Below are 23,397 nucleotides of genomic sequence, written 5' to 3'. Positions count from 1 at the left end.
TGAATAATTTATAGGCTAATGGCCAGTGTACAATTCTCTTTAAATGGAGTTACAGAAAATGAGGAGCTTCTCCAATTGCTTCTCAGAGGAAGGAAGCCTTCTTTTTTATTTTCTTCACATACCAAATCTAATCTTCTTCTTTTACAATGAATTTAAGTATTTAAAGGAAAGTAAGGTCAAAAGAAAAAAAGAAAACAGGTACACTTGGGGGGAAATCATGTGGAAAAATTTAGCCAAAAATGAATTCTACAACAAATTCAGCAAACATTTCTGTTTAATATACATAAGAACCAAATTGTACACATTAAATTTAGATTTTTTGTCACTAAATACATACACTCAAAGCCAAGCAGGTCAACCTGAATTTGAAAATCTCATGTTACTTTCAGAATGTGGAAAAATCCATGCAAGCATATAAAAACATTCAATTAATAAGTTTTAGAATCTCAGCTAATTAGGTGCTTTCCATACACCAGTTCAACATTTTAAAAGTGTTCAATTAAAATTCAAGCATACCACCTTATTCAGTTCTTTCCTAGAAATTAACATAACTTAGCACAAACTTTTAAACTAAATGCTGAAAAATACTAAAGGAAGTCTTCCATAAACCTACCCAGATTATACTTCAATTTCTGATTGTTTCTCATGCTTTAGATTATTAGTCTCTGTCGCTTTCTTTGTTCTTGGATTGAAGATTTTTTAAAAAAAGTTTCTGATTAGATTTAACAAATTACTTTCTTTAAGGGTTTTTAAAATAATCTGTTTTATGAATAAATGCTTTTCAGATTAAAATGACCATGGTCCATCCCTATCATGCATTAATCCTTTACTAATTTTTTGTCCCTAACTACCTTGTTTCAGTTTTCCCATTAATAAAGTTCCAATAATTCAAAAATATTTTAATAGTATTTAAACAGATGTTTAATGATTTTAAAAAATTATATATCATAGATATTTAACATTTATTATAATGGCCATTTCCACTGGTTGGCTGGCGGTTCTTCCACTAATGGCTCCCAGGGTTTCCATGTCAACATTTTTCTTGCCAGTGATAATTCATTTTCAGCCTATTAATAAAATAAGGGGAGAAAAGGTGACATTTTGAACATACTGTTCAATTTACATTTATTACTATTAATAAATTCTATTTCAATTGCTCTAGTTACCACCTTTCAGATGAGTCAGAAAATGTTAAAAGCCAGAAGATGGCATCAAGTCCAAGCTCTTACCTGAATCATCTTCTAACATTAGATAATGAACTACTAAATACATCAAAATACTTTAGGCCAACCTGAGCAAATAAAAAAGGTACCTTCTAAAACCTGCAATGTTTATAGCATTCCTGAATTTAGCTAAAAGCAAAATTTTCCAAATAAGTCTTCTGTTTTAAAACTGTTTTCTTATTCAGCTTATTGTATACAGTGACACCCTATTAAAAATTAAGAATATAAAGTGAGATAATTAAAATAAAATTCAGCTCTCTTACTTTTTCATCACTTTCCTCTAACAATGAAACTCATTTTCAATGAACAAAATCTACACTGACACCTCAATCAACTGGGATTCAGAAATCTAGCATTTCCTTGGCCAACCCAGAAGATGCAACACATCCCACTTATGTCTACAGCTGCAAAAATGCAGCCAGGCTTTGAAGACTTTAGCAACATACATAAAGATCAAAAAAATGCTCGTTTTCTTTCCAGGTTAAGGTGAGCTAAAATTTTGCGTTATAATATGATATCTTTGTTTTTTCATCTGAAAAATCAACTTCACATCTCACCTTTGACCCCAGAAAGAGAAAAAACACCAATAACAGAAGGCAAAACTTTCATCTACCCTACACTCAAATATACAGTACATAACTTTGTTTTAGCTTTCTTAGTGAGTCATTTCGTCTCTTCCCTTCCCAACCACTAAGGCAAATAAATACTCAGCATTTTAAGTATTCAAATATTTTAAGTATTCAAGTAGTTTTGGTCATCCTTACCTGAAGAATCACCTCTTCTAGCTGGCCAGCCTGAAGCTTATCCTCTAGTTTCTGAAGATCTGTTTCCTATAATATCAAATAAAAGGCAAAAGTATGATTTTACATGTTGAGACCTAATATTTAAATATCTGAAAAATCATACATTAGAAAAATTTACATTTAAAAAACATTCATTACAATTACACTACTTAAATCTTTCAGGATCTGACCAAATAAGCTCTTCAAAGTATCTAATCAAACACCTACTGGAATCCCTTATTCTCTCTACTATTTCAGTGAATTTTCTCATAATTAAAATACCTGATATGTTTTAAGATGACATGCTAACACACACATGACAGAACTGGGAAACTGCATTTTATATTTCTGAAATAAAAATGTTAAGGATCTCACTTCTATCATTAGAAATAATTCATTCTTCTGTTGAAAAGATTGGCATAGTTCATAACAAACTTTTCAGAGAGATTCCAAGAAATATTCTAGTATAATATAATGTTAGGATGGAAAGGACAATGAATTTTAAATTAGAGAATTTGGATTACCTGTGTAATCCCAAGCAAGTGACCACTTCTTTGGGCCTCAATTTCTGATATGTTAAAAGAGAAGCTGGACTGAATAACAACTAAGGTCTCATCCACCTCTAAATCCTGTGTTTTTGTGACATCCTTGGAAGATATTTAGTAGAATTCCCCAGAGACCTGTGCTTGTCTTTGTGCTATCCTTTTGATCAATGATTTGAATAAAGGCCTAGATTATATCTTTAGTAAATGTAGAGATGACATAAAGCTGAGAATAGCTAACACATTGGAATGGCAGTTAAGTCTCTAAAATGATTCTTAGATAAGAGTTCTGGTCTAAATCGAGTGAACTGAGATTTAGTAGGGATAAATATAGTTTTACACTTTGGATTAAAAATATTGAAAAACCAAGGACAGGGAAGATATAGCAAAGATAACAGTTCTTCTGGAAAAGATCTGTAGATTTTAGTGAAACATAAACCGATAGGTGCCATGTTTTAGTAACAGGTGGTAAAAACAAAGAGAGGAAGTTGCAAATAGATAAAGGGACCCAGAGAAGTCAGGCTCCAAATATGGGGAACAGCCCAGGCCTGGGAGATGGAGAATCTCATTTATGGAACAGGAGGCTAGTGTCACTGAATCAAAGAGTATGTATTGGAAATAAGGTGTAAGAAGACTGAAAAGAGAGAAGGTAGCTAGTTTATGAAGGGCTCTGAATGTCAACCAGAGCACTTTGCATTTGAACCTGGAGGCAACAGGGAGCTACTGGAGTTTACTGAGTTGGGGGAATGGGGATATGTGACATGATCAGACCTGCATTTTAGGAAAATCACTTTAGTGGCTGAATGGAGGATGGATTAGAGTGGGGAGAGACCTGAGGCAGGCAGACCCACCAACAGGCTATTACAAGAGAACAGGCGTGAGGTGATGAGGGTCTACACCAGTCATGGCAATGTCAGAGGAGAGAAGAGGGCATATACAAGAGATATTGCAAAGGTGAAACTGACAGGCCTTGGCAACAACTTGGATATGGAGGATGAGACGTAGTGAGGAATCCAGGATGACTCCTAGATTGAGTGCCTGAGAGGCTGGGAGGATAGTATTGCCCTTAACAGTAATAAGGAAGTTTAGGAGGAAAGATAATGAATTTTGTTTTGGACATACTGAGTTTAAGATCTACTGAACAACCAGTTCAAGATGTCTGAAAGGCAACTGGAGATGAAAGACTAGAGTTCACCAGAGAAACTGGGTCAGGATAGGCAGATTTGAGAATCACTGGCAAAGAGATGGTAATTAAATCCATGGTATGTTGTAAAGGGATTTTTTTTTTTAAGATATGGACTGGAATAGGTGACTACTGAGGTCCTTCTTCCATCTCTGAAATTCTGTGACTCATTTCTCATAGGTTTTCTAGCTAAGAAATTCTAGGTAACTATATTCCAATTCAATACCAAAATACTGGACACCTTGTGTGCACAATATTACATTAGGCAGGTTCAAAGTCAAACCTCTCAGAAAAAAAGGATAACACATTTTGGCAAAATTTTCTATCAGCAACAAAAGTATTTAAAATATTTTCTACCTGCATTCTTTTATCGTGCACCTTCCAGGAGTATGTTTACAGAGAAAACTTAGAGGGAGGACAAATTGTACAGCGTAGGGAAAAAAGAAAATAAGAAAGTAAAGAAAAGGACAAATAGTAACAAACAGAAATAGAAGAATAGGGACAATAATCGAAGTGCTAGGGAGACTCCTAAGCAACAGATGAGTGCAGGAATGAGAGAAAAAGTGACAATGGATAAGGAAGGAGAATAAACATAATTTTTGCTCACAGACTGCACTAGGCACCACAAACTTGATGGAATAAAAGAGACCAGCTACTTACCTCTTTTACCATATTCAGCCTTTCATTTGTAATCTGTTCTGTGTACTTTCTATAGGCCGCATTTGAGGGCATCAACTGAAGAATATCAAGAATCTTTGAATATAATAATTTTAGCCGCTGAAAAGACAGTTGCATAAATTTGTAAATTTAAAATATTATTTAAAACTATGGGCAATACTTTTAAAAAAAAATACTGAAATTATTAATAATAACAACAGCTCATCTTTCTGACCCAGCATTGCTGCTCTGATGAATGAAAAGGAACAGAGAGGAATACGAATGTACTTTTAGCAAATTACATCATTTTATCTTGGTAGGTGGGAAAGACCTAATAGTGGTATTGCTGGGTCAAAGGATGTAGCCAGTTTTATAATTCCTTTGGCGTAATTCCAGACTGCTCTCCAAAATGGCTGGATACTGATCCACCAACAGTGTATTAGTGTCTCAATTTCTTCACATCCCCTCCAACATTTGTCATCTTCCCCTTCTATCATTTTAGCCAATCTGATAGGTATGAGATATCTCAGTCGTTTTAATCTGCATGTCTCTGATCAATGATTAAGAATATATTTTATAAGACTATAGCTTTGATTTTTTCATCTAAAAACTGCCTATTCATATCCTTCGACTATTTATCGACTGGAGGATGACTCATATCCTTATACATTTGACAAATGTTGCTATATATTTAAGATATATGACCTTTATCTGAGGAACTACCTACAAATTTTTTTTCTCAATTTTCAAATCCTAATTCTAATCTTGGCTACACTGGTTTTATTTACACAAAAACTTTTCAATTTAATCTAATCAAAACTATCTATTTTATATCCCTCAGTGCTCTTTATTTCTTGTTTATTCATAAACATCTTTACATTTGTCAAAAACAAGGTTAATATGATTTACTATTGTGTATTGTATAGACATACCCTGTTCCACTGATCTGCCTTTCTATTTCTTAGCCAGTACCAGATAATTTTGATAGCTTCTGCCTTATAAACTATTAGCATTGCTAAACTTTCTTCCTTGACATTTTTAAACTAATTCCTTTGATATTGTTGACCTTATGTTCTTCTAAATGAATTTTGTTACTATTTTTTCAGCTCAGTACAATAATTTTTTTGGTAGTTTAATTGGGATGTCATTGAATAAGTAGATGAGTTTAGGTAGAATTGTCATTCTTCTTATGATGGGCTCTGCCCACCCATGAACAAATAATATTAAATCTGACTTTATTTGTATAAAAAATGTTTTGTAATTATGTTCACGTAATTCCTGGGTTTGTCTTCACAGGTATACTCCCAGGTATTTTACCTGTCTACAGTTTAACTGTCCATGGCTATTTTAAATGGAGTCTCTCTCTCTCTCTCTCTCTCTCTCTTTTTTAAGGCAATTGGGGTTAAGTGACTTGCTCAAGGTCACACAGCTAGTGTCAAGTGTTTAGTCTCAGGCCGGATTTGAACTCAGGTCCTCCTAACCTCAGGGCTGGTGTTCTATCCACTGCGCCACCTAACTGCCCCTCAAATGTTTCTTACCATCTCTTCTTACAGAGTTTTGGTAGTGATAAATAGAAATGCTGATGATTTATACGGGTTTATTTTATATCCTTCTACTTTGCTAAAATAATTGTTTCAACTAACTTTTTAGTTGAATCTCTAGGATTTTCCAAGTATATCACCATATTGTCTACAAAAACAGTTTTATTACCTCACTGCCTACTCTGATTCTTTCAATTTCTTTTTCTTCTCTTATTACTACTGCTAGTATTTCTAATACAATATTGAATAATACTGGTGATAATGGGCATACTTGTTTCCCTCCTGATCTTACTAGGAAGGCTTCTAGCTTATCCCCATTACAAATAATGCTTGCTGATGGTTTTAGGTAGATGCTTCTTATCATTTTAAGGAAAAATCCATTTATACCCATGCTTTCAAGTGTTTTTAATAGGCATGAGTCTTGCATTTTGTTAAAAGCTTTTCTGCATCTACTGATATAATTGTATGATTTTTGTTGCTTTTGTTATTGAGATGATCAATTATGTTAATAATTTTCCTTATATTAAACCACCCCTGAATTCCTGGCATGACTCCCACTTGGTTGCAAATGTGGTTTCTCTTCAAGGAAGAAAGAAGGCCCTCCTCTTCGAAACTTTGTTGATCTAGAGAATATGGATATTAAAAGTCCATGTGGGGAGCCTTTGGGGAGCTGGTATTCCTGAGGTTTGAGAGAATTCCCATTTTCATTCAGCTCATCTTTCTGACCCAGCATTGCTGCTCTGATGAATGAAAAGGAACAGAGAGGAATACGAATGTACTTTTAGCAAATTACATCATTTTATCTTGGTAGGTGTCAATTTATTTTTACTTTATTTTATGGTCCATAAATGTTTTATTGCAAACCAATCCTGAGCCTGTGAACTATATCTGACTCAGAACACATTCTCTTCATACCCTAAAATCTCTATGTTTCTAAATAGCTTTGCTTCAGAGAATGAGGCATCCCTATTGTTTTCCAAGATTAACTTGTACCTTTGATACCATCCCTGTCTCCAATATTTTGCTCCACCAATTATCCTCTGTCTCATGAATCTTCAATCTCTTCTTCTCCAGTGTCTCATTCCCATCTCCCCAAACATGTTCTTTCTTTCATCTTTAAAGGGGAAAAAAAAGGCCTCTCCTCTACCTTATCCCATCTCTTTGTCATTCAGAGGCAAACTTCTCCAAAAAAGTAGTCTATGATACCTACATAATCTGCTTCCATACCACTGTACTGAATCTGCTTTCCAAAGATCATCAATAATGTCCTAATTTTCCAAATCAAAAGTCTTTCTTAATTCTTATCCTCCAATTCTGCAGCTTTCGACACCCTTCCCCTTCTTTATACATTCTCTTCTCTTGGATTTAGAAAAAACACACTGAATTTTGCATTTCATTACTTTATCTTCATTAGCTCCTCTTTCCTGACCTCAGAGGTTCTGTTCTTGGCCCTCTCTTCCTTCATCCATTAATCAATCAATTAACATTTCTTTCTCCTTTCAATCAATCAGTAAGCAAAAGATCCCAGTGTGAGGAGCTGAGCTAAATTCATGGCGTACAAAGACAAAAGCAAAAGTGTCTGCACTTAAAGAGCTCACATTCTAACAGGATGACAACATGTACATATGTAAGCACATGAAGTATACACATATATTCATTACACACACACACACACACACACACACACACACACACACACAATGAACACAAGTTTTGGGAAAGAAGGTACCAGTAGCTCAGAGGATCAAGATATATTCTCCCTTGGAAATCTCATTAATTCTCTTGGTTTCAACGGTCGTCTCCACACTGCCTTGAGAGGTGGAAGGGCACCCATGCATGGAATGCTGGACTTGGTGTCAGGAATATACAAGTTCTAATATTTACTAGCTGTGTGAGCACAGACAAGTCACTTTAGCTCCCTCATAATGTTATCTTTCAGGGTCATTGTGGGGCTCAAATAAGAATGTTATGTAAGATGAACTGCAAGCTTTAATGCATTATATGTCAACTGGTATTATCACAAATGACTCTCAAATTTATATCTCCATATATATGATACCCTTTCTGCTGAACCTAGAACCCTATAAAAACATCTCCTTCAGATGTTTCACAGCATCTCAATATGTCCAAAATCACATTATTTTCCCATTCAATATGCTCTCCCCTTCTAACTCCCCATTTCTGTTAGAGGTCACCAGTTACTTATGTTTGAAATTTCAACTGTATGTTTGATTTTTCCCTTTCTCAAACATCCAAACAGTTGTTAAGAATGAATTACAGAAATAGCATCCTAATAAGTCTTCCCAGCTCCACTTTTCCTACTTTAATCCAACTTTTGCCAAATTAGCTTCCTTTAGGTACAAACTTAATAACTTTTTTTTGCTTAAAACCTTTCAATATTCTCCATTATCTACCAATTAATCTATTTTCGGTACTCATCTTATATAACTCCTTTCTATATGTGTCATAGTCCAGTCAAACTGAACTACTTCCGAAGTCCTTAAGCACATCCCATTATATCCCACATCTGTGCCTTTGTTCATGTTGTTCCCAATACCTGGAAAACCCTCTTAACTCTATCCCTTCCCGCTTATCCTCTGCCTTTTGAAATCCAATGTTTTTTAAGGTACAATTAAAATTTCATCAGAAGAAGGTTTCTCTCATCCTCCCTAGTCAATAATATTCTTTCTTCCTTCAGACTCTGATTAGCACTTGGCTTTTACCATCTCTTTGAATTTTTGTGTCATTTTGTATCATTTTTTGTGGATGTGTTTGATACCCCTACTTGACTGTGACCTCCATTAAGCCAGGGCTAAATCTTAGTATTAATCTATCTTTCCCTAAGTGCTTTCTAGGGCAGCTAGGCCGGATTATCTGGCCTGGAGTCAAAAAGACTCATCTTCCTGAATTCAAATCCAGCCTCAGACACTCACTGGTTGTGTGACCCTGGGCAACTCATTTAACCCTGTATGCCTCAGTTTCCTCATCTGTAAAAAGCTGGAGAGGGAAATGGCAAAGCACTCCAGTATCTGAGCCCAAAAAACCCCCAAAAGGTGAGGAAAAGAATTGGACATAATTGAAATGACCAAACAACAACAAAAAGTGCTTTCCAGTGCTCAAAAAGTACACAAGCATTATGGCCTAGTACACGGAATTCTAGACTTGGAGTAAAAGAAAGTGAGTTGAAATCCTGCTTCTCAGGCACTTATAAACAATAGCAAGTCACAATCTCTGAGAATCTCAATTTCTTCATCTATAAAAGGGATGGCATTTGAGGAAAGTACTCTGAAAACCTTAAAGTACTACACAATGCATTGTGTTTGATAAGTATTTGTTGAATAATTAAGACAATAAACAATCTGTTGGAATAAATAAAAATATTTCAAGTCCATTTTTTAAAATTCTTATGTTCTCTGGTATAAATTGTTTTAAAATTTTATCTTTAGGAACAAAGACAGGAACTAGAATAGTTTATATCATTCAATGAACAGACTATTATTAGTAAAGTCAACAACATAATTATCCAATAAATTTATAAGTACTTTCATCCCAACAATACTGGGAGGTAGATAACGCAAGATGTGAAAACAAAGATTCAGAAAGGTTAATCGACTCCCACAAAGTAACCCATTTAGAAAGACTCAAATCCAAAATTTGAACCTAAGTCTCAAGACTCCATCACTTTAAAGGATTAAAATCATTCAGTGCTTCAGCTGCAACTACATGTCTGAGTTAGAATGATTGGAACCAGGGAGGCTTCCCCAGGGGCTGGCCCAGGCAACTACCATGAGTGTCCTATGGTGACTGCAGCAAGGCTCCTCACACATGCAAGGCCACAAGGGCTTACTTCTACTTGAGGGATGGGAAATACATAGAGAAAACTGATACGTACCTCCCGTGGGGTGGCACATACTGCCAGTCCGACAAGACCTGTGGTCTACAAAAATAAAACACTCTGGTCATTCCCGGTTAATCTACGAGGAGAGGGGGAAGGAGAAAGGGAAGAGGAGGAGGAGAGTGGAGAAGGAAGAAGAAAGGTGAGGAGGGAGAAAAAGGAGGATAGAAGGAGGGTGAAAGGAGAGGAAGAAAAGGGAGAAGGGGGAGTGGAAAGAGAGGAGGGAGAAGAGCAACGTTAAGAGAGAGAGAGAGAAAGTGGGAGTTAGAAAGAGGGGTAGAAAGGGAGGAGGGAGAAAAGGGAGAAGGTCGAGGAGTAAAAGAGAGAAGGCAGTGGGGAGGAGAGAGAGGAAGGGGGAGGGGAAAGGAGAAATATAAGGGAACGGGAACGGGAGAGGATCAGGTCCGCAGGGGCGCCCGCGGCCCCGCAGGACCTCAGCGAGCTCTCAGCCAAGCCTGCCCGGCGCCGAGAGTCTGAGGGAGCCTCTCGTGGCCTCCAGAGAAGACACGGAGCCACTCCGCGATCCATCCCCGCCCCGCAGTCTCGACCCCCCGGGGCCATCCGCCCGATCACGGTCTGCGCCCCGTCTGACCTCCAAAGGGCCCCCTCACCTTCTTCAGCACCCCGGCCATGACAGCAAAGCAGCAGGCGTCGCCGCGCAGCACCCTGGGAAGGTACTGCTCTCAGACCCGTTGAATCCACTACCGAGAATCCAGAGCCTACGGTCGCCCGTAGCAACCGAGCTTAAACTACAGGCCGGAGTGGAAGGACCGAGAGGAAGTAACCTCCCACTCCATAAAAGGTTTGGGGCCTGGATAGAAGCTGGACGCACGCGCTCTGATTCCCAGAGCACCTAGTCTAGAGAGAGGCGCATGCGTACAAAGATCGTGAGGTGACGTCGCAGAGCTTAAAAGAAAGGGGTAGATGCGCATGTGTGTGAAATTCCCCAAGTCTTCTTCGCTTTGCTGTTATTTTGTTAACAATGCCCTTGACCTGCTTCAGTTACAGAAGTTAAAAAGAACTCAGCAGGCAGCAAGATAGACAGCCTGAAATTGTAACCGGTTAGCTGTACGAACTTTAGCTGGTTTGTAAACTCAGTAATAATATTTGTGTATATTCACCAGTAATTCAAACACTGGATTTGACATCAGACTTCTTGTGTGACCTTGGGCGCCTTAACCTCCCTGGGCTCAGTTTCCCCAGTTGTCAAACGAGATTGGGTTAGATGATCTTCAGCTCTAAATCTGGTGCAGTGGATAGAGCACCAGCCCGGATTCAGGAAAATCCTAGTTCAAATACGGCCTCTGACACTTACTTAGCTGTATGATCCTGGGCGCATCACTTAATCCCTATTTGCCTCTGTTCCTCATCTGTAAAATCCGGATACAGTGGAGAAGGAAATGGCAAACCACTCCAGTATCTTTGCCAAGAAACCATCAGACACAACTGAACAATGAAAAAGTAGATATTTTGAATTCTGAAAAATGTGCATTGTTCTGGTTGTAATACTATTTTCTTTTAAGCCCTTGAAGCAATATAGGAGGTGAGGACATGAAGACTACTGCAGTAACATTTTATCTCATTTCAAGCACTGGACTATGACATCCCATTTCCTCATAACTCCAATTGAAATTATGCACTCCATTCCTTTTCTTTGTTCTTTTCCATTCAAGCACTTCTCACTGTTTATTATTGCCATAGGCCAACGGAGATGGTGCCTTGAAAATAATAGAAACTTAGTTACCTTTGGAGTGGCCTTTTTCCTTATGTCTCTTCCAGAGTGTAGCAGGGACTAGGGGGAGGAGGGATTTTCCTCTTCCCCCATTCAGCTGAACAACGTGCTCACTCGGATACACCCATCCAAAAGAGATCCAGAGTTCTACTGCAAAGTTACGGTGAATTGCAGAAAGCAGCAGATGGGGAGAGCTTAGTGCAGAGACTAGCTCAGAAGAGATGCTATGCCCAGGGAGAATATCATAAGGATACCATGAAGAAAGACTTTGGAAAAAAGAGGTATGAGTTGTCTTAGCTACCTCTGTCCCCTATCCATGTGCCTCTCCATCTCTATTTCTCTGCTCTGTATGTGTGCCTGCTGTTCCCACTTATGCTATTTGTATTTGTGGGAGAGTATACTTCACTTTTATGGTGGCATTATTTTGTGTTGTTGAGTTGCGTCCAACTCTCCCCATTGGGGGTTTTCTTGGCAAAGATACTATAGTGTTTTGCCATTTCCTTCTTCAGATCATTTTACAGATGAGGAATTGAGGCATACAGGGTAACTTGCCCAGGGTCATACCCCTAGTAAATTGTCTGAGGCCAAATTTGAACTCAGATCCTCCTGACTTCAGGGCCAGCACTCTATCCACTGTACTACCTAGCTGTTATGGCTCTAGCTCTCATGATGCATTTTAATAAATGCTTTTGCTTTGAGCTGATTGTGTCAACTGATTATCTGTTAAAAGTGAACACACTGATAGTTGTGTTATGGTGTAAAAGGTTGAGAGGTTGTGACTCCTCAAAGACCAGAGTACAGGACGGGTCATCTGGAATGAATTCACAGACTCAAGCATTCTTTAAGTCAAGGTGGCAAAGATTTATTGTTATGCTTTTCAGCGGGCAAAAATTCCTAAGGATTCTGTGAGAGACTGAGAATGCAGCTAGGGTTTATATGGAAAAGAGCATGGGAAAGAAATGCCAGGAATACTGATGAGGTAATCCAAAAGTGCAGGTGTCTTTGGGGGCTACGGATGGGAAAGTACAGGGAGTATACCGGACAGGGAGGGAGATGACAGAGGTATGGATCTTTGGAGTCTGACAGGAGGAAAAGTCCTTGGCCTGGCCAAGGACAAAACTCCTTGGGCTGGGCAAGGCACCCCTCTCTCTCTGTCTTGATGAGAGAATGTTCTGCAACAAGGGAAAGCTTTCTTACAAGACAGGAACTTACTAAGGAATTGGGAGGCTTCCAGAGACATAATCTGAGGGCTGGGGCCTGAGCAGCCCAGCTCTGTGTAGCTGTACCAGGGATAGAGATAAGGGTCTTACTGAGGACCATGCATGAATAACTGCTAGGCACAGTGTCCCTGGGCTGGGGAGAAACTGTCAGGGATAGTGTTTCTGAGGCTAGGGAGAAACTGGGGTACAAGTAAAAGCACAAGCACCCAAACACAAGCACCAAAGCACCCCATCAGTTGCTAATAAGCCACATTAGTATAGACCCACAGAGTGCCTTAGACCTGGAGTAGACATCCCTCTGGGGATCCAATCTACAAATATGAGTTGGGGGTGATACTCCAAAGGTGGAGCTAAAGTACTAACAATGACCATTGCATTTGACTAGAGTTTTGTTACCACCCTGCAGTGTATTAACAATGTTGTAATCATTGTATACGTTGTTCTTTTGGTTATACTTTCTTGACTCTTCTTCACTTCATACAAATCTTAACATGTGTCTTTGAATTTTTTGTTCCATTCTTTATGAACAAGTAATATTTCATTACATTTATATACCATAATTTATTTAACTGTTCTTAAATTGTTGGCCCCATATTTTATTTCCAGCTTTTTATTACAAATAAAGCTGGCTATGAACATTTCTTGACATCTTCATCTTGCTATCAATGATCTGTTTGGCATACAGTCCCAGTAGTAGTCACTGGGCCAACAATTTTGTAATTTTCTTCTTTTTTTTGCAGAATTCCAACTTTTCTTTTTTTTTTTTTTTTAGGAAAGGTCAATTCAATTCATAGCTCTACCAGCAGTGGATTAATGTGCCTGCCCTTCCTGCCACATCTCCAACAGTTTGCTCCGGTAGCCGTACCTAATGGTTGCTTTTGTTTTCATTTCTTTGATTATCAGTAGTTCGGTACATTTTTAGTTATTTATGTTAGCTTGTTTTTAAAAGAAGAAAAACAAGCTAAAAAAAAGAAAGAACTTTTTTATATCCTTTGACAACTTATCTATTGGGAAATTGATTCTTAAGCTTATGCAATAGAAAAGCTCACAGGATTTGGAGTCTGAGTATCTAGTTTTGAGTTCTACCCATTTCATTTACTGTTTATGTGACACTGGGCAAGTCATTTAACTTCTCTGGGCCTCAGTTTCTTTAACCGTAAAATGAACAAATTGGACTAGATGGCCTATGTGGTCCCTTCCAGCTCTAAATCTTTGATCCTATGATTTGAGTAAATGCCACATACATTATGGACATCATACTTTTATCGAGTTACTCATGGAAAGATTTAGTGGAGACAGTGGGCTTCCTTGCTTTACCCTTATCTTAGCTGGAAAACAATCAGTGTTTTCCTTTTACAAATATTACTAGCTTTTGATTTTAGATAGATCCTTTTATTCCTGTCCTGTTTTGGACATTGTTATAAGCATTTTCTGTATTTAGTGATATAATTTGTGATTCTGATATTTATTATTAATGTGATTTATGATATTTATGGTTTTCTTAATATTGAATTATCCTTGCATTTTGACTATCAATGCAACCTGGTCATAGTGAATAATTATTAGTATGTTGCTTTAGCTTCTTTGATAATTTTTTTTCTTTAGTATTCATTAATGATATTAATATGACTTGTTGCCTATAGATTCTATAATTCCTCATAGTATCAAGAGAACTGGAGGAAAGCTTCTAGCACATTGGGTGGCTCCTGCCATTATAGTAGGGCATACACAGGAATGGCACAGAGTGTACAAGAATGGATGACTTGCAATCTACATCACTGGAGGAAATACTCACGTTGATGACATGCCATTGGAGTGCCAGAGTATTGATCTGTAGTTTTCTTTAATGTATCTCTCTCTGATTCCTGATTCAGGTACCAGTGCCATATTTATCTCATAGAAGAAATTTGTCAAGCTGTCTTCATCCTTTATTTTGTAAACAGTTTAAGTAGTATGAGTTATTTGTCTTAATTGGCAAAGATGGCAAAAGATAGGAATAGTCACCCTCCCAAACCTTTTCTTCTTCTGAAATTCTCTATTCTAGGGACCCCATCCTTCTAATAGCCTAGGTTCACAATCTTGGTATCCTCCTTGAGTCCCTTCATTCACCCCATCTTACACATAGCCAATCAGTTGCCAGATTTTTAAAATTTCTTTCAGAAGTGTCAAACACACTGTTCATGGACCATACACAGCTCACAATACTCTCATATGCAGCCTGAACCAGATTAAAATGTAGTTCCTTATTTCAATGTGTTGATGTATTAATTTTAAAAAAATAAATATATACATGTATGGTTTTCTAAGTTAATATGTGGCCTGCAGGGATCTTTATGTACAGTTTAATGGCTCCTGTTTCTATTTGAGTTTGACACCATTGCTCTCCAACATCTCTCATATATGTTCCCTTCTCTTCACTCACTTAGTCACTGCCCTACTTTAGGACCTCATTACCTCTCAACTGAATTATTGTAAGAGTTTTCAAATTGTACTCCCTTCCTCAAGTCTCTTCCCACTCTAGTCTATTCTCTACTCAGCTGATAAAGCAATTTTCCTAAAGCACAGGTCTGACCATGTCATACCCCTGCTCAGTAAACTCCAGTGGCTTCCTATTAACTCTAGGATCAAATATAAAACCCTTTGTTTGGCATTTCAAGCTCTTCACAGCCTGGCCTTTACCTACCTTTCCAAATCTTGCATTCTATTCCTTTCCACACGTTCTGTGACCCAATCATACTGTCCTACTTCTGCCGTCCACACCGTACTCCATCTCCTTTCCCTGCTGTCATACTGGCTGTTCCCCATGAATGGAGAACTCTCCCACTCAACCTGTTAGAATATCTGGTCTCTTCTAAGACTCAGCTGAAGTACTACCTCTTCTAGAAGGCCTTTCCCAGTCTACCCAGTAGCTAGTGCCATTCCCTACTTGTATTACTTTCCCTCCACTCTATTTATCCTGATATAAATGTTGCCTGTCCCATTAGAATGTAAGCTCCTCCTCTTTGACCAAGCAATACCACTATTAAGTCTGTATTCCAAAGGGATCAAAGGAATAGCAAAAGGACCTATACATACAAAAATATTTACAGCACCTCATTTTGTGCTAGCAAAGAACTGGAAATTGAGGGGATGTCCATCAATTGAAGAATAGCTGAACAAGTTGCAGCATATGATTGTGATGAAATACTGTTGTGATATATAAGAAATGACAAAGGGGATGGTTTCAGAAAAACATGGCAAGACCTATGTGAACGGATGCAAAGTGAAGTAAGAAAAACCAGGGGATGACTGTACACAGTAACAGCAGTGTTGTATTGATGATCAACTGTGAAAGGCTTGCTTACTCTGATCAAAACACTGATCCGAGACAATTCCAAAGGATTCATGATGAAAAAATGCCATCCACTTCCATAGAGAGAACTGATGAACTCTGAGGGCAAACTGAAGAGTAATTTTCTCACTTTCTTTATTTTTCTTGCTTTTAAAAATGGCTATTATGCAAATATGCTTTACATGATTTCACATGTATAATTGAAATGTTATAGCTTGCCTTCTCAATGGGTAGGGGAGGGGTGGGAAGGCGAGAGAGAATATGGAAGTCAAAATTTAAAAAGAAAAAATGTTTTAAAAATAAATAATAAATTTAAATGTTAAAAAAAAAAAAGAAACTGCACATTTTAAAAAAGTGTTAGCTGTGATAAGACTGGTTCATAACTTCTTGAAATCTTACCTGGACATCAGGAAAAATATTAATACAGTTAAGGTGTGCATGGGTGACAGCTAAACTCAAGTTAGTGGTTCTGAATAAATCTGTTATGGGCAGAGAAAGCTAAAAAAAAAAAAAAGAAAAAGAGAGAGAATGTAAGTTCCTTGAGGGAAGACACTGATTTGTTTTTGTGTTGTTTTGGTGTTTTTGCCTTTTTTTGTATCCCCATTGGGTAGCACAGTGCCTGGCACAAAGTGAGTATTTAATAAATGCCTATGGATTGATTGATATATAACTCTTGGGCCCCCAAAAAATGAAAAAAAGAGTAGGGACTGTTGTTCTTGGTCAAGCAGACCTGCAGAGAACGTGCCAGATGTTAACAGATGGTGAAGAAGTGGTTGCTAGCTGCCACAACAATAAAAACAAAATAATCTGTTTCAGCCTGTATTTGCTAGCAATGAGGAGGTCATATCATGTATAGGGACTGCATAATCTCTTAAATATTAGCAATCTAACTTCCAATTTTATCCCTGTGTTAGCAGTTTATGTTCACATAGTGATTTAGAGTTATAAAGTGTTGTTCATATATTGGTCTACATTCATTTTACTGATTGAATATATGGGAGACTGCAAATAAGTAATTAATTTTACCTTTACAAACTTCAAAATAAAAGTAGTTCGATGACAGAAAAGTGGGAAGATTTTTAGTAATCATTTGAGAAAAAAATTGTTTATGAGAAAAATATAATCATAGAATTATTGATTTAGAGACAGAGGAGCCTTAGAGGTTTCCCCTGCCCCCACCCCCATTTTACAGATGAAACAATTGAGGCCCATGGAAGTGAAAGGTCTGCCTATGCACATAGGTTTTAAGTAGCAAAGTCAAGATTTGAACTTTATGCCTCTAACTCCAAATCCTACATTATTTCTGCTATAACTTAATTTCTATTATAAAAGTGCTAACTACTAAATTCTCATAGTACAAGTTACAAAGTTGGACATGTTTCTTTTTTGCATTATTTCAAACAATTGCCAGTTTCCTTCTATTCAAAATCTATATGTTTCTTTTCTTTTTTTTAGTGAGGCAATCGGGGTTAAGCAACTTGCCCAGGGTCACACAGCTGGTAAGTGTCATGTGTCCAAGGCCAGATTTCAACTCAGGTCCTCCTGACTCCAAGGCCACAGCTCTATCTACTACACCACCTAGTTGCCCCCCAAAATCAATACTTTTCTAGTCCCTCAGAATTACCCTGAAGAGCTGTTAGCTTTTTCCTTCTTATTTTCTCCCCAGTTGTAATAGGGGATTCACAGACGATGGAGAATACAGATGATACATAAGAATTAATCAGAATTAGCTTGCAACCTGTCAGGCACCAAGCAGGTTGCAGACATTTATTTCTTTCAGATGTTAGGGGAGAGTCCATTCTAGTGAGTCATATTAATTAAATAATTCATTTTATCCCCATTAAAACCAACTCTGGTCTGCTGTAGGATGTACTGAGAGTTAACAGTGACTCTCTGGGTTCGTGCTTTTGTGTGTGTGACATGGTATAAAAATTTTAATAATTTTATTCTGTGGCAGCTTAAAGTAGAATGGAAAGAAAGATTTCTACTCGTAGCTAATCACTGTTTATCTTTATCTCTCTGGGCCTGAGGTTGGACTCAAGTAGTTCTTAACCTGGAATCCATGAACTTGTGTTTTTGTTTTGTTTTTTAATGTATATATTTTGATCACTGAATTTCAACATAATTGGTTTCCTTTGTAATCATATGTGTTTTATTTTATTCATTTAAAAACCTTATTCTGAAAAAGGGTCCACAGACTTCATTGGACTATATATAAAACTGTTAAGCACCCCATGTAGAAGAACTCCTATCATTCCTTCCTACTTTAAATCCTAGGATGGAAGCTAACTAAAAACTCTAGGTCAGGGCAAGTAGGATATCAAGGATTCAGAGTTCCACCTCCCTCCCCTCTTCCTAGCCTCTTAATCTGCTGTTTTAAAGGTCAACAGTGGTTGTTTAACTCATTTCTCTCTGAAATCTCTTACCTGCTGCATCCTGGGCCTTTCTCAGTTGTCTTATGTCTTGCCACTGGACTTCAATGACTCTGGAGGAGAGAGTGAGGCTGACAGCTTTGTGCAGCTCTGCCTCACTTAAATTCAGGTACAAGTCAAGACATCACCTTTGCCGGGAGTGCCTGCGTCCCCGGCTGTGGTATGATGCCGGCAGAGTGTGATGAGAGAAAGAAACACGGGCCAGGTGAGAGCAGTGAAGAACAAGCTCTGTTTATTGATCTGAGGGCTCAGGCTTATATAGTACTGGATCAAGCAATAGTAACATTATTATTCATGAAAAGTACAAATCTAATTAAGTGATTTCCTTCCTTGTACCTTGTCTGTTACATTCTTTCCTGCGTCCTCTCCTGTACCCCATCCGTTTCCTCCCTTCCTGCATCCTGCATTCTCAAGAGACGGAACAGGGGGGTGGTGAGCTGACATCCTGAGTTTCGCAGCTGTCAGGCTTAGTACAGGCTGCAGGTAAGACCCGGGCTGGCCTAAGCCCTCCAACTCCCCAAAGCCGGCCCTCTATATCTCCCCCTTTCTTCTGTTCTAGCTTGAGAATATGGGATGCACATCAGGAGAAAACTCAAGAGTAACAAGAATACCCATCAGGGTACGAAATGCAACAGCAAACTTGAAATATTCTGGAAAGTGTTAAGTTGCTTGATATGGTACAATAGATTATAAACAATATCTTGAGGATCAATACCATCCATGTTATATTTTTGGAATGCCAAGCACCCTGAAGCCTATTCAATATTTGATCAGGAGTTACATTGGTAGTATTAGAAAGCAAATAGGGAGTTACACAAACAAAAGTATAGTGCTCAAGTTACAGGTTTAACCCAAGGTGGGGTAAAGCATATAAGTCCAATGTAATCATGACTCCATCCCGGAGCCATCCGCGACAGTCATCATTGCAAAAAGGACAGTCAGCATCTTATTATTGGCTCTTTGTCTTCTTGGTCTCACCTTCCTCCTCTGCTTGTCTCTCTGACCAGTTTTTTCTTTGATGCTCAGGGTCTCTATCCCTCTGGTCAGTATGCTGACAGGTGCAGATGTTCATCTCGGGAACCCATACTGGTTCTCCTGCATGTTCTGGAAAAACACAAGCATAACCTCGACCCCAGGTTAATAATTTTACTGGACCATCCCAATTATCTGTCTTTGGATCCTTCCACATTACTGTGACATCTGGTTGCTCATCTAACAACCTGTCCTTTTGCCCTGCAAAATGTTTTTGTTCAGTAGTACATCCCTGATCATCTAGTGTCAAAAATTTTATGGTATATATTACCAGATCCAATCTCCTTTTTAAATTTATGGTATATATGATCTGATCCAATCTCCTTCTTACCCTATTTTCTATTCCCACCTTTTTCTGTTTATCAAGGAGGATTTTAATATCCTTGTTGCACCTTTCAACAATGGCTTGTCCAGTAGGATTGTACGGGATGCCAGTAGAGTGAGTGATATTATAGGTGAGACAAAATTGTGCAAAATTCCTGCTAGTATAGGCGGGACCATTGTCAGTCTTGAGGTGTCTTGGATTGCCAAGAATATTAAAGCAAAACAAGAAATAGTATTGCTTATGTCCTTCTTAAAAAATGTAACTAATCCCTAATATCTGCTTGTCATCATATGATATTCACTTTCCCCCACTTTTTTTTGCACATACTCTGACACATACAGTGTAATTACACTTAAAAAACATGAATCACACATTGATATGAAATAAAGGAATTTTAGAATAAGACCCCTAACATTGTGTAATTGTTCAGTAGAAAAATAGCCAACTAAATATGATTAAGTAGTTTTTAGAACAGCATAAATTTAAGTAGCTAAGAAATCAGGTATGTATAGAAATATGTTTAAGGTTATGCTTCTTGGCAGAAAACACAGAAATAACTAAGTTTCCTATCTGTAGTTAAAAAAAGATTCCCTAATCATTTAATTAATAAAAATTATTTTCAACTCTGAAATGTTGTTTTAACTACTGACCAGGCTATGACAAATTTATGCTGGATTTTCTAATACAAGAGGGAGTTAGGCAGTAGAACTCTGCAGCAAAGCAAAAGAATTTCTTTAGTTATCTACTGAATTCAAGACGGTTTTGTTGGGCAAGGGTAAAAATCTATTTCTAAATATTCAAAGAGAAATAAATGTCCCCTTTCCCACTTCACTTGTTTAATTTGCTTGCAAATCCTCCCAAAGAACCACCAGGACAAATGAAAGCCTAAAAATATTGCTATTAATATTCTAACAAAGTCAGAATGAATAATTTTTTAAATCAAAAAGTTCTATCAAAGATATGTTAAAAAGGACTTATGAAGTTATAGCCTTTTATATACTGTAAAATATATTAAGATTTTAGCTATATTATAACTAGTACTAAGGAGCTGATTCAGAAAATTTACAAGCTACATCTCACTGGAAATTTTAGTATACATACAGTGCATTAGACTGTGTTTAACATACAAACTGCTCATGTCAAATTTCTAAAGCAGAGAGTTTATTTACTCCTACCCTTGAAGTTTCCCCCACCTGATTAAGAAAACAAGTTGATTTGTTTTCTAATTATTGATATAACTTAGCTTCTTAAGTAATTTTCCTCTTTTTTGAATTCCAATGTAATTTTTAAGTTACCTAAATGGTGGTTGTAGATAAAATGATACAAGCTTTATTTTTCTAGAATTACCATAAGATAGAACTCTTGATTTACAAACTGATCTGAAATGAATGGAAGGTTGCAAAGGACATGTATCTACAAAACTGTAAAATTAAGTTTGCTATTTTAGCTCTAACTTCAATAAAACTTTTTTTTATATGTATACAAGGCAAATGTCCCATTTTCTTTGATTATTAAAAAGGATCTAAAATGAAATCCCCTTAACCACTGATTTTGGTTAGTCTGCTCATCTGCCATATCACATTTACCTTTGTTTTTTTAAAAATACTGTTTGGAAATGTGATGGCTGACAAAAAAATGTTAATATACAATTTTCTTTGAGACTCTTGAAAACCACAAAAATTTCCAATATCATAATGACTACAAATTCTAACATTTAATGTGAAGTCATCATAACTCTTTGCATGCCACAACGACACACATAAGGCCAACTTTTTCAGAATGTACTATAACTTGAATAAAATCAAATAGGGAGACATATAAAATGGAAATACAATGTAGCTTCACATCACAGCTCCTGCTTGTCCATAAGACATTATGGAGGGAGTAATAATTTCACTTACACACTGACTTTATAAATGTGATCAGCTGCCAATGTCCTGAATATTTGTGAAATGGGTCTTTTTAACAAGAACAGGACAGCAGCATGGTAACCACTTTTCTAAGTATATTTTCTATACAAAATAATTCCAAGATAAATAAGTTCTCATATAGTACTATTATTTTAAACAATAATCAATAAAATACCAAATATGTGAAAATTACAACACCACTAAGACTGAGCACTGGCATTTCCTAGTGTAATCAAAGTTGGTATTAGTACAGTCTTGGCAATGCAATGGTTGGACAGTACAGGTATCTTATGCAGAGATTTCAGTAGCAGAATGGCACTTGGTTTGTTCTCAATAGAAATGTCAAAGATGCAGTTGACAATTTAAAGAAAGACAATGTTCTTATTTGCATGCTAAAATTCTAGTTGTGTCCCCTGTATTTAAACACTTTCAAATAATATTGTCTGTCTCTCTGTTCTGCCCACGAGCTCTGCCCCACATTAGCTAACTATCTTATAGGACACTACTTAGCCAGTGCAGCTTACTTTCCCTTTAAATCAGAGAAGCCGAAAAGCGGCAGTCTCATTCTGAAGTTTACTTTCGCTTTTGAAGACGCTCAAAGACCGTAGTCTTGTTTGTCCGCCTGTGCGGTTTGCTTTCCCGCCTGTGCGGTTTGCTTTCCCGCCTGTGCGGTTTGCTTTCCCACCTGTGCAGTTTGCTTTCACTTTAAATCTGAGACCCCAATAAGCTGCAGTCTCGTTGTGATGTTCACTTTCGCTTTAAGAGACCCCGATAAGCGGCAGTCTGGTTTCTTTTTAATCCCCGTTTAACCTGGTGAAAATAAAAAACTGTATAGGAAAATTACTGCCCTACCTTGTTAGCGTCTTCTCTTGACGACCGGAGCTCCTTTTCTAGGGCTGTTGGCGAAATAGCCCACCTTGTCCAGGGCCACCCTGCCGGGGGAAGCCTTCCTTTCAGGTCCCTCTCTAGGCGCCAAATGCCAGGAGTGCCTGCATCCCCGGCTGTGGTCTGATGCCGGCAGAGTGTGACGAGAGAAAGAAACACGGGCCAGGTGAGAGCAGTGAAGAACAAACTCTGTTTATTGATCTGAGGGCTCAGGCTTATATAGTACTGGATCAAGCAATAGTAACATTGTTATTCATGAAAAGTACAAATCTAATTAAGTGATTTCCTTCCTTGTACCTTGTCTGTTACATTCTGTCCTGCGTCCTGTCCTGTACCCCATCCGTTTCCTCCCTTCCTGCATCCTGTTCTCAAGAGACGGAACAGGGGGGTGGTGAGCCGACATCCTGAGTTTCACAGCTGTCAGGCTTAGTACAGGCTGCAGGTAAGACCCGTGCTGGCCTAAGCCCTCCAACTCCCCAAAGCTGGCCCTCTACACACCTTCATTATGTCGTTGGTCCTCTTCAAGAATGAAAGATGAACAACAAACAACTATCTTTGTGTGAATTCTCTAGAACTTGGCATCCAGCCTGGTTTGGATACTTTGAGGCCAAGGTCCATGATGCAGCACTATTGAGGTTTAGGCGTGTAGGTGTGATAGCACCCCAAAATCACAACATGCAGGTCCTGCCAGAAAAAATAGGACCCAA

The 23,397-nt window shown here is 37.8% G+C and overlaps 1 protein-coding gene and 2 long non-coding RNA genes across 3 annotated transcripts; 1 reads left to right on the top strand and 2 right to left on the bottom strand.

Annotated features, from left to right (window-relative positions):
* Positions 1-256: 256 nt before the first annotated feature.
* On the bottom strand, positions 257-10,553 carry NDUFA5 (NADH:ubiquinone oxidoreductase subunit A5). Its single transcript, XM_020966365.2, has 5 exons — positions 10,435-10,553; positions 9,821-9,865; positions 4,391-4,507; positions 1,988-2,053; positions 257-1,067 (listed from the first exon to the last, which is right to left on the bottom strand). The coding sequence occupies exons 1-5, from the start codon at positions 10,453-10,455 to the stop codon at positions 966-968; spliced, it is 351 nt and encodes a 116-aa protein (XP_020822024.1). The 5' UTR covers positions 10,456-10,553; the 3' UTR covers positions 257-965.
* Positions 10,554-10,716: 163 nt separating this feature from the next.
* LOC144457082 (uncharacterized) lies at positions 10,717-18,126 on the top strand. Its single transcript, XR_013486408.1, has 3 exons — positions 10,717-11,836; positions 13,548-13,630; positions 17,562-18,126. It is a non-coding gene; the product is annotated as an uncharacterized LOC144457082 (long non-coding RNA).
* Positions 12,393-23,127, bottom strand: LOC110194184 (uncharacterized). Its single transcript, XR_002320656.2, has 3 exons — positions 22,658-23,127; positions 18,533-19,642; positions 12,393-14,701 (listed from the first exon to the last, which is right to left on the bottom strand). It is a non-coding gene; the product is annotated as an uncharacterized LOC110194184 (long non-coding RNA).
* Positions 23,128-23,397: the final 270 nt, after the last annotated feature.

This window comes from Phascolarctos cinereus, unplaced genomic scaffold (assembly GCF_003287225.1).
Source record: "Phascolarctos cinereus isolate Bilbo 61053 unplaced genomic scaffold, phaCin_HiC Scaffold_1;HRSCAF=81, whole genome shotgun sequence".
Lineage (NCBI taxonomy): Eukaryota > Metazoa > Chordata > Mammalia > Diprotodontia > Phascolarctidae > Phascolarctos > Phascolarctos cinereus.
The sequence above is the reverse complement of the archived record's forward strand: the minus strand, read 5'-3'. Positions and strand labels throughout refer to the sequence as shown.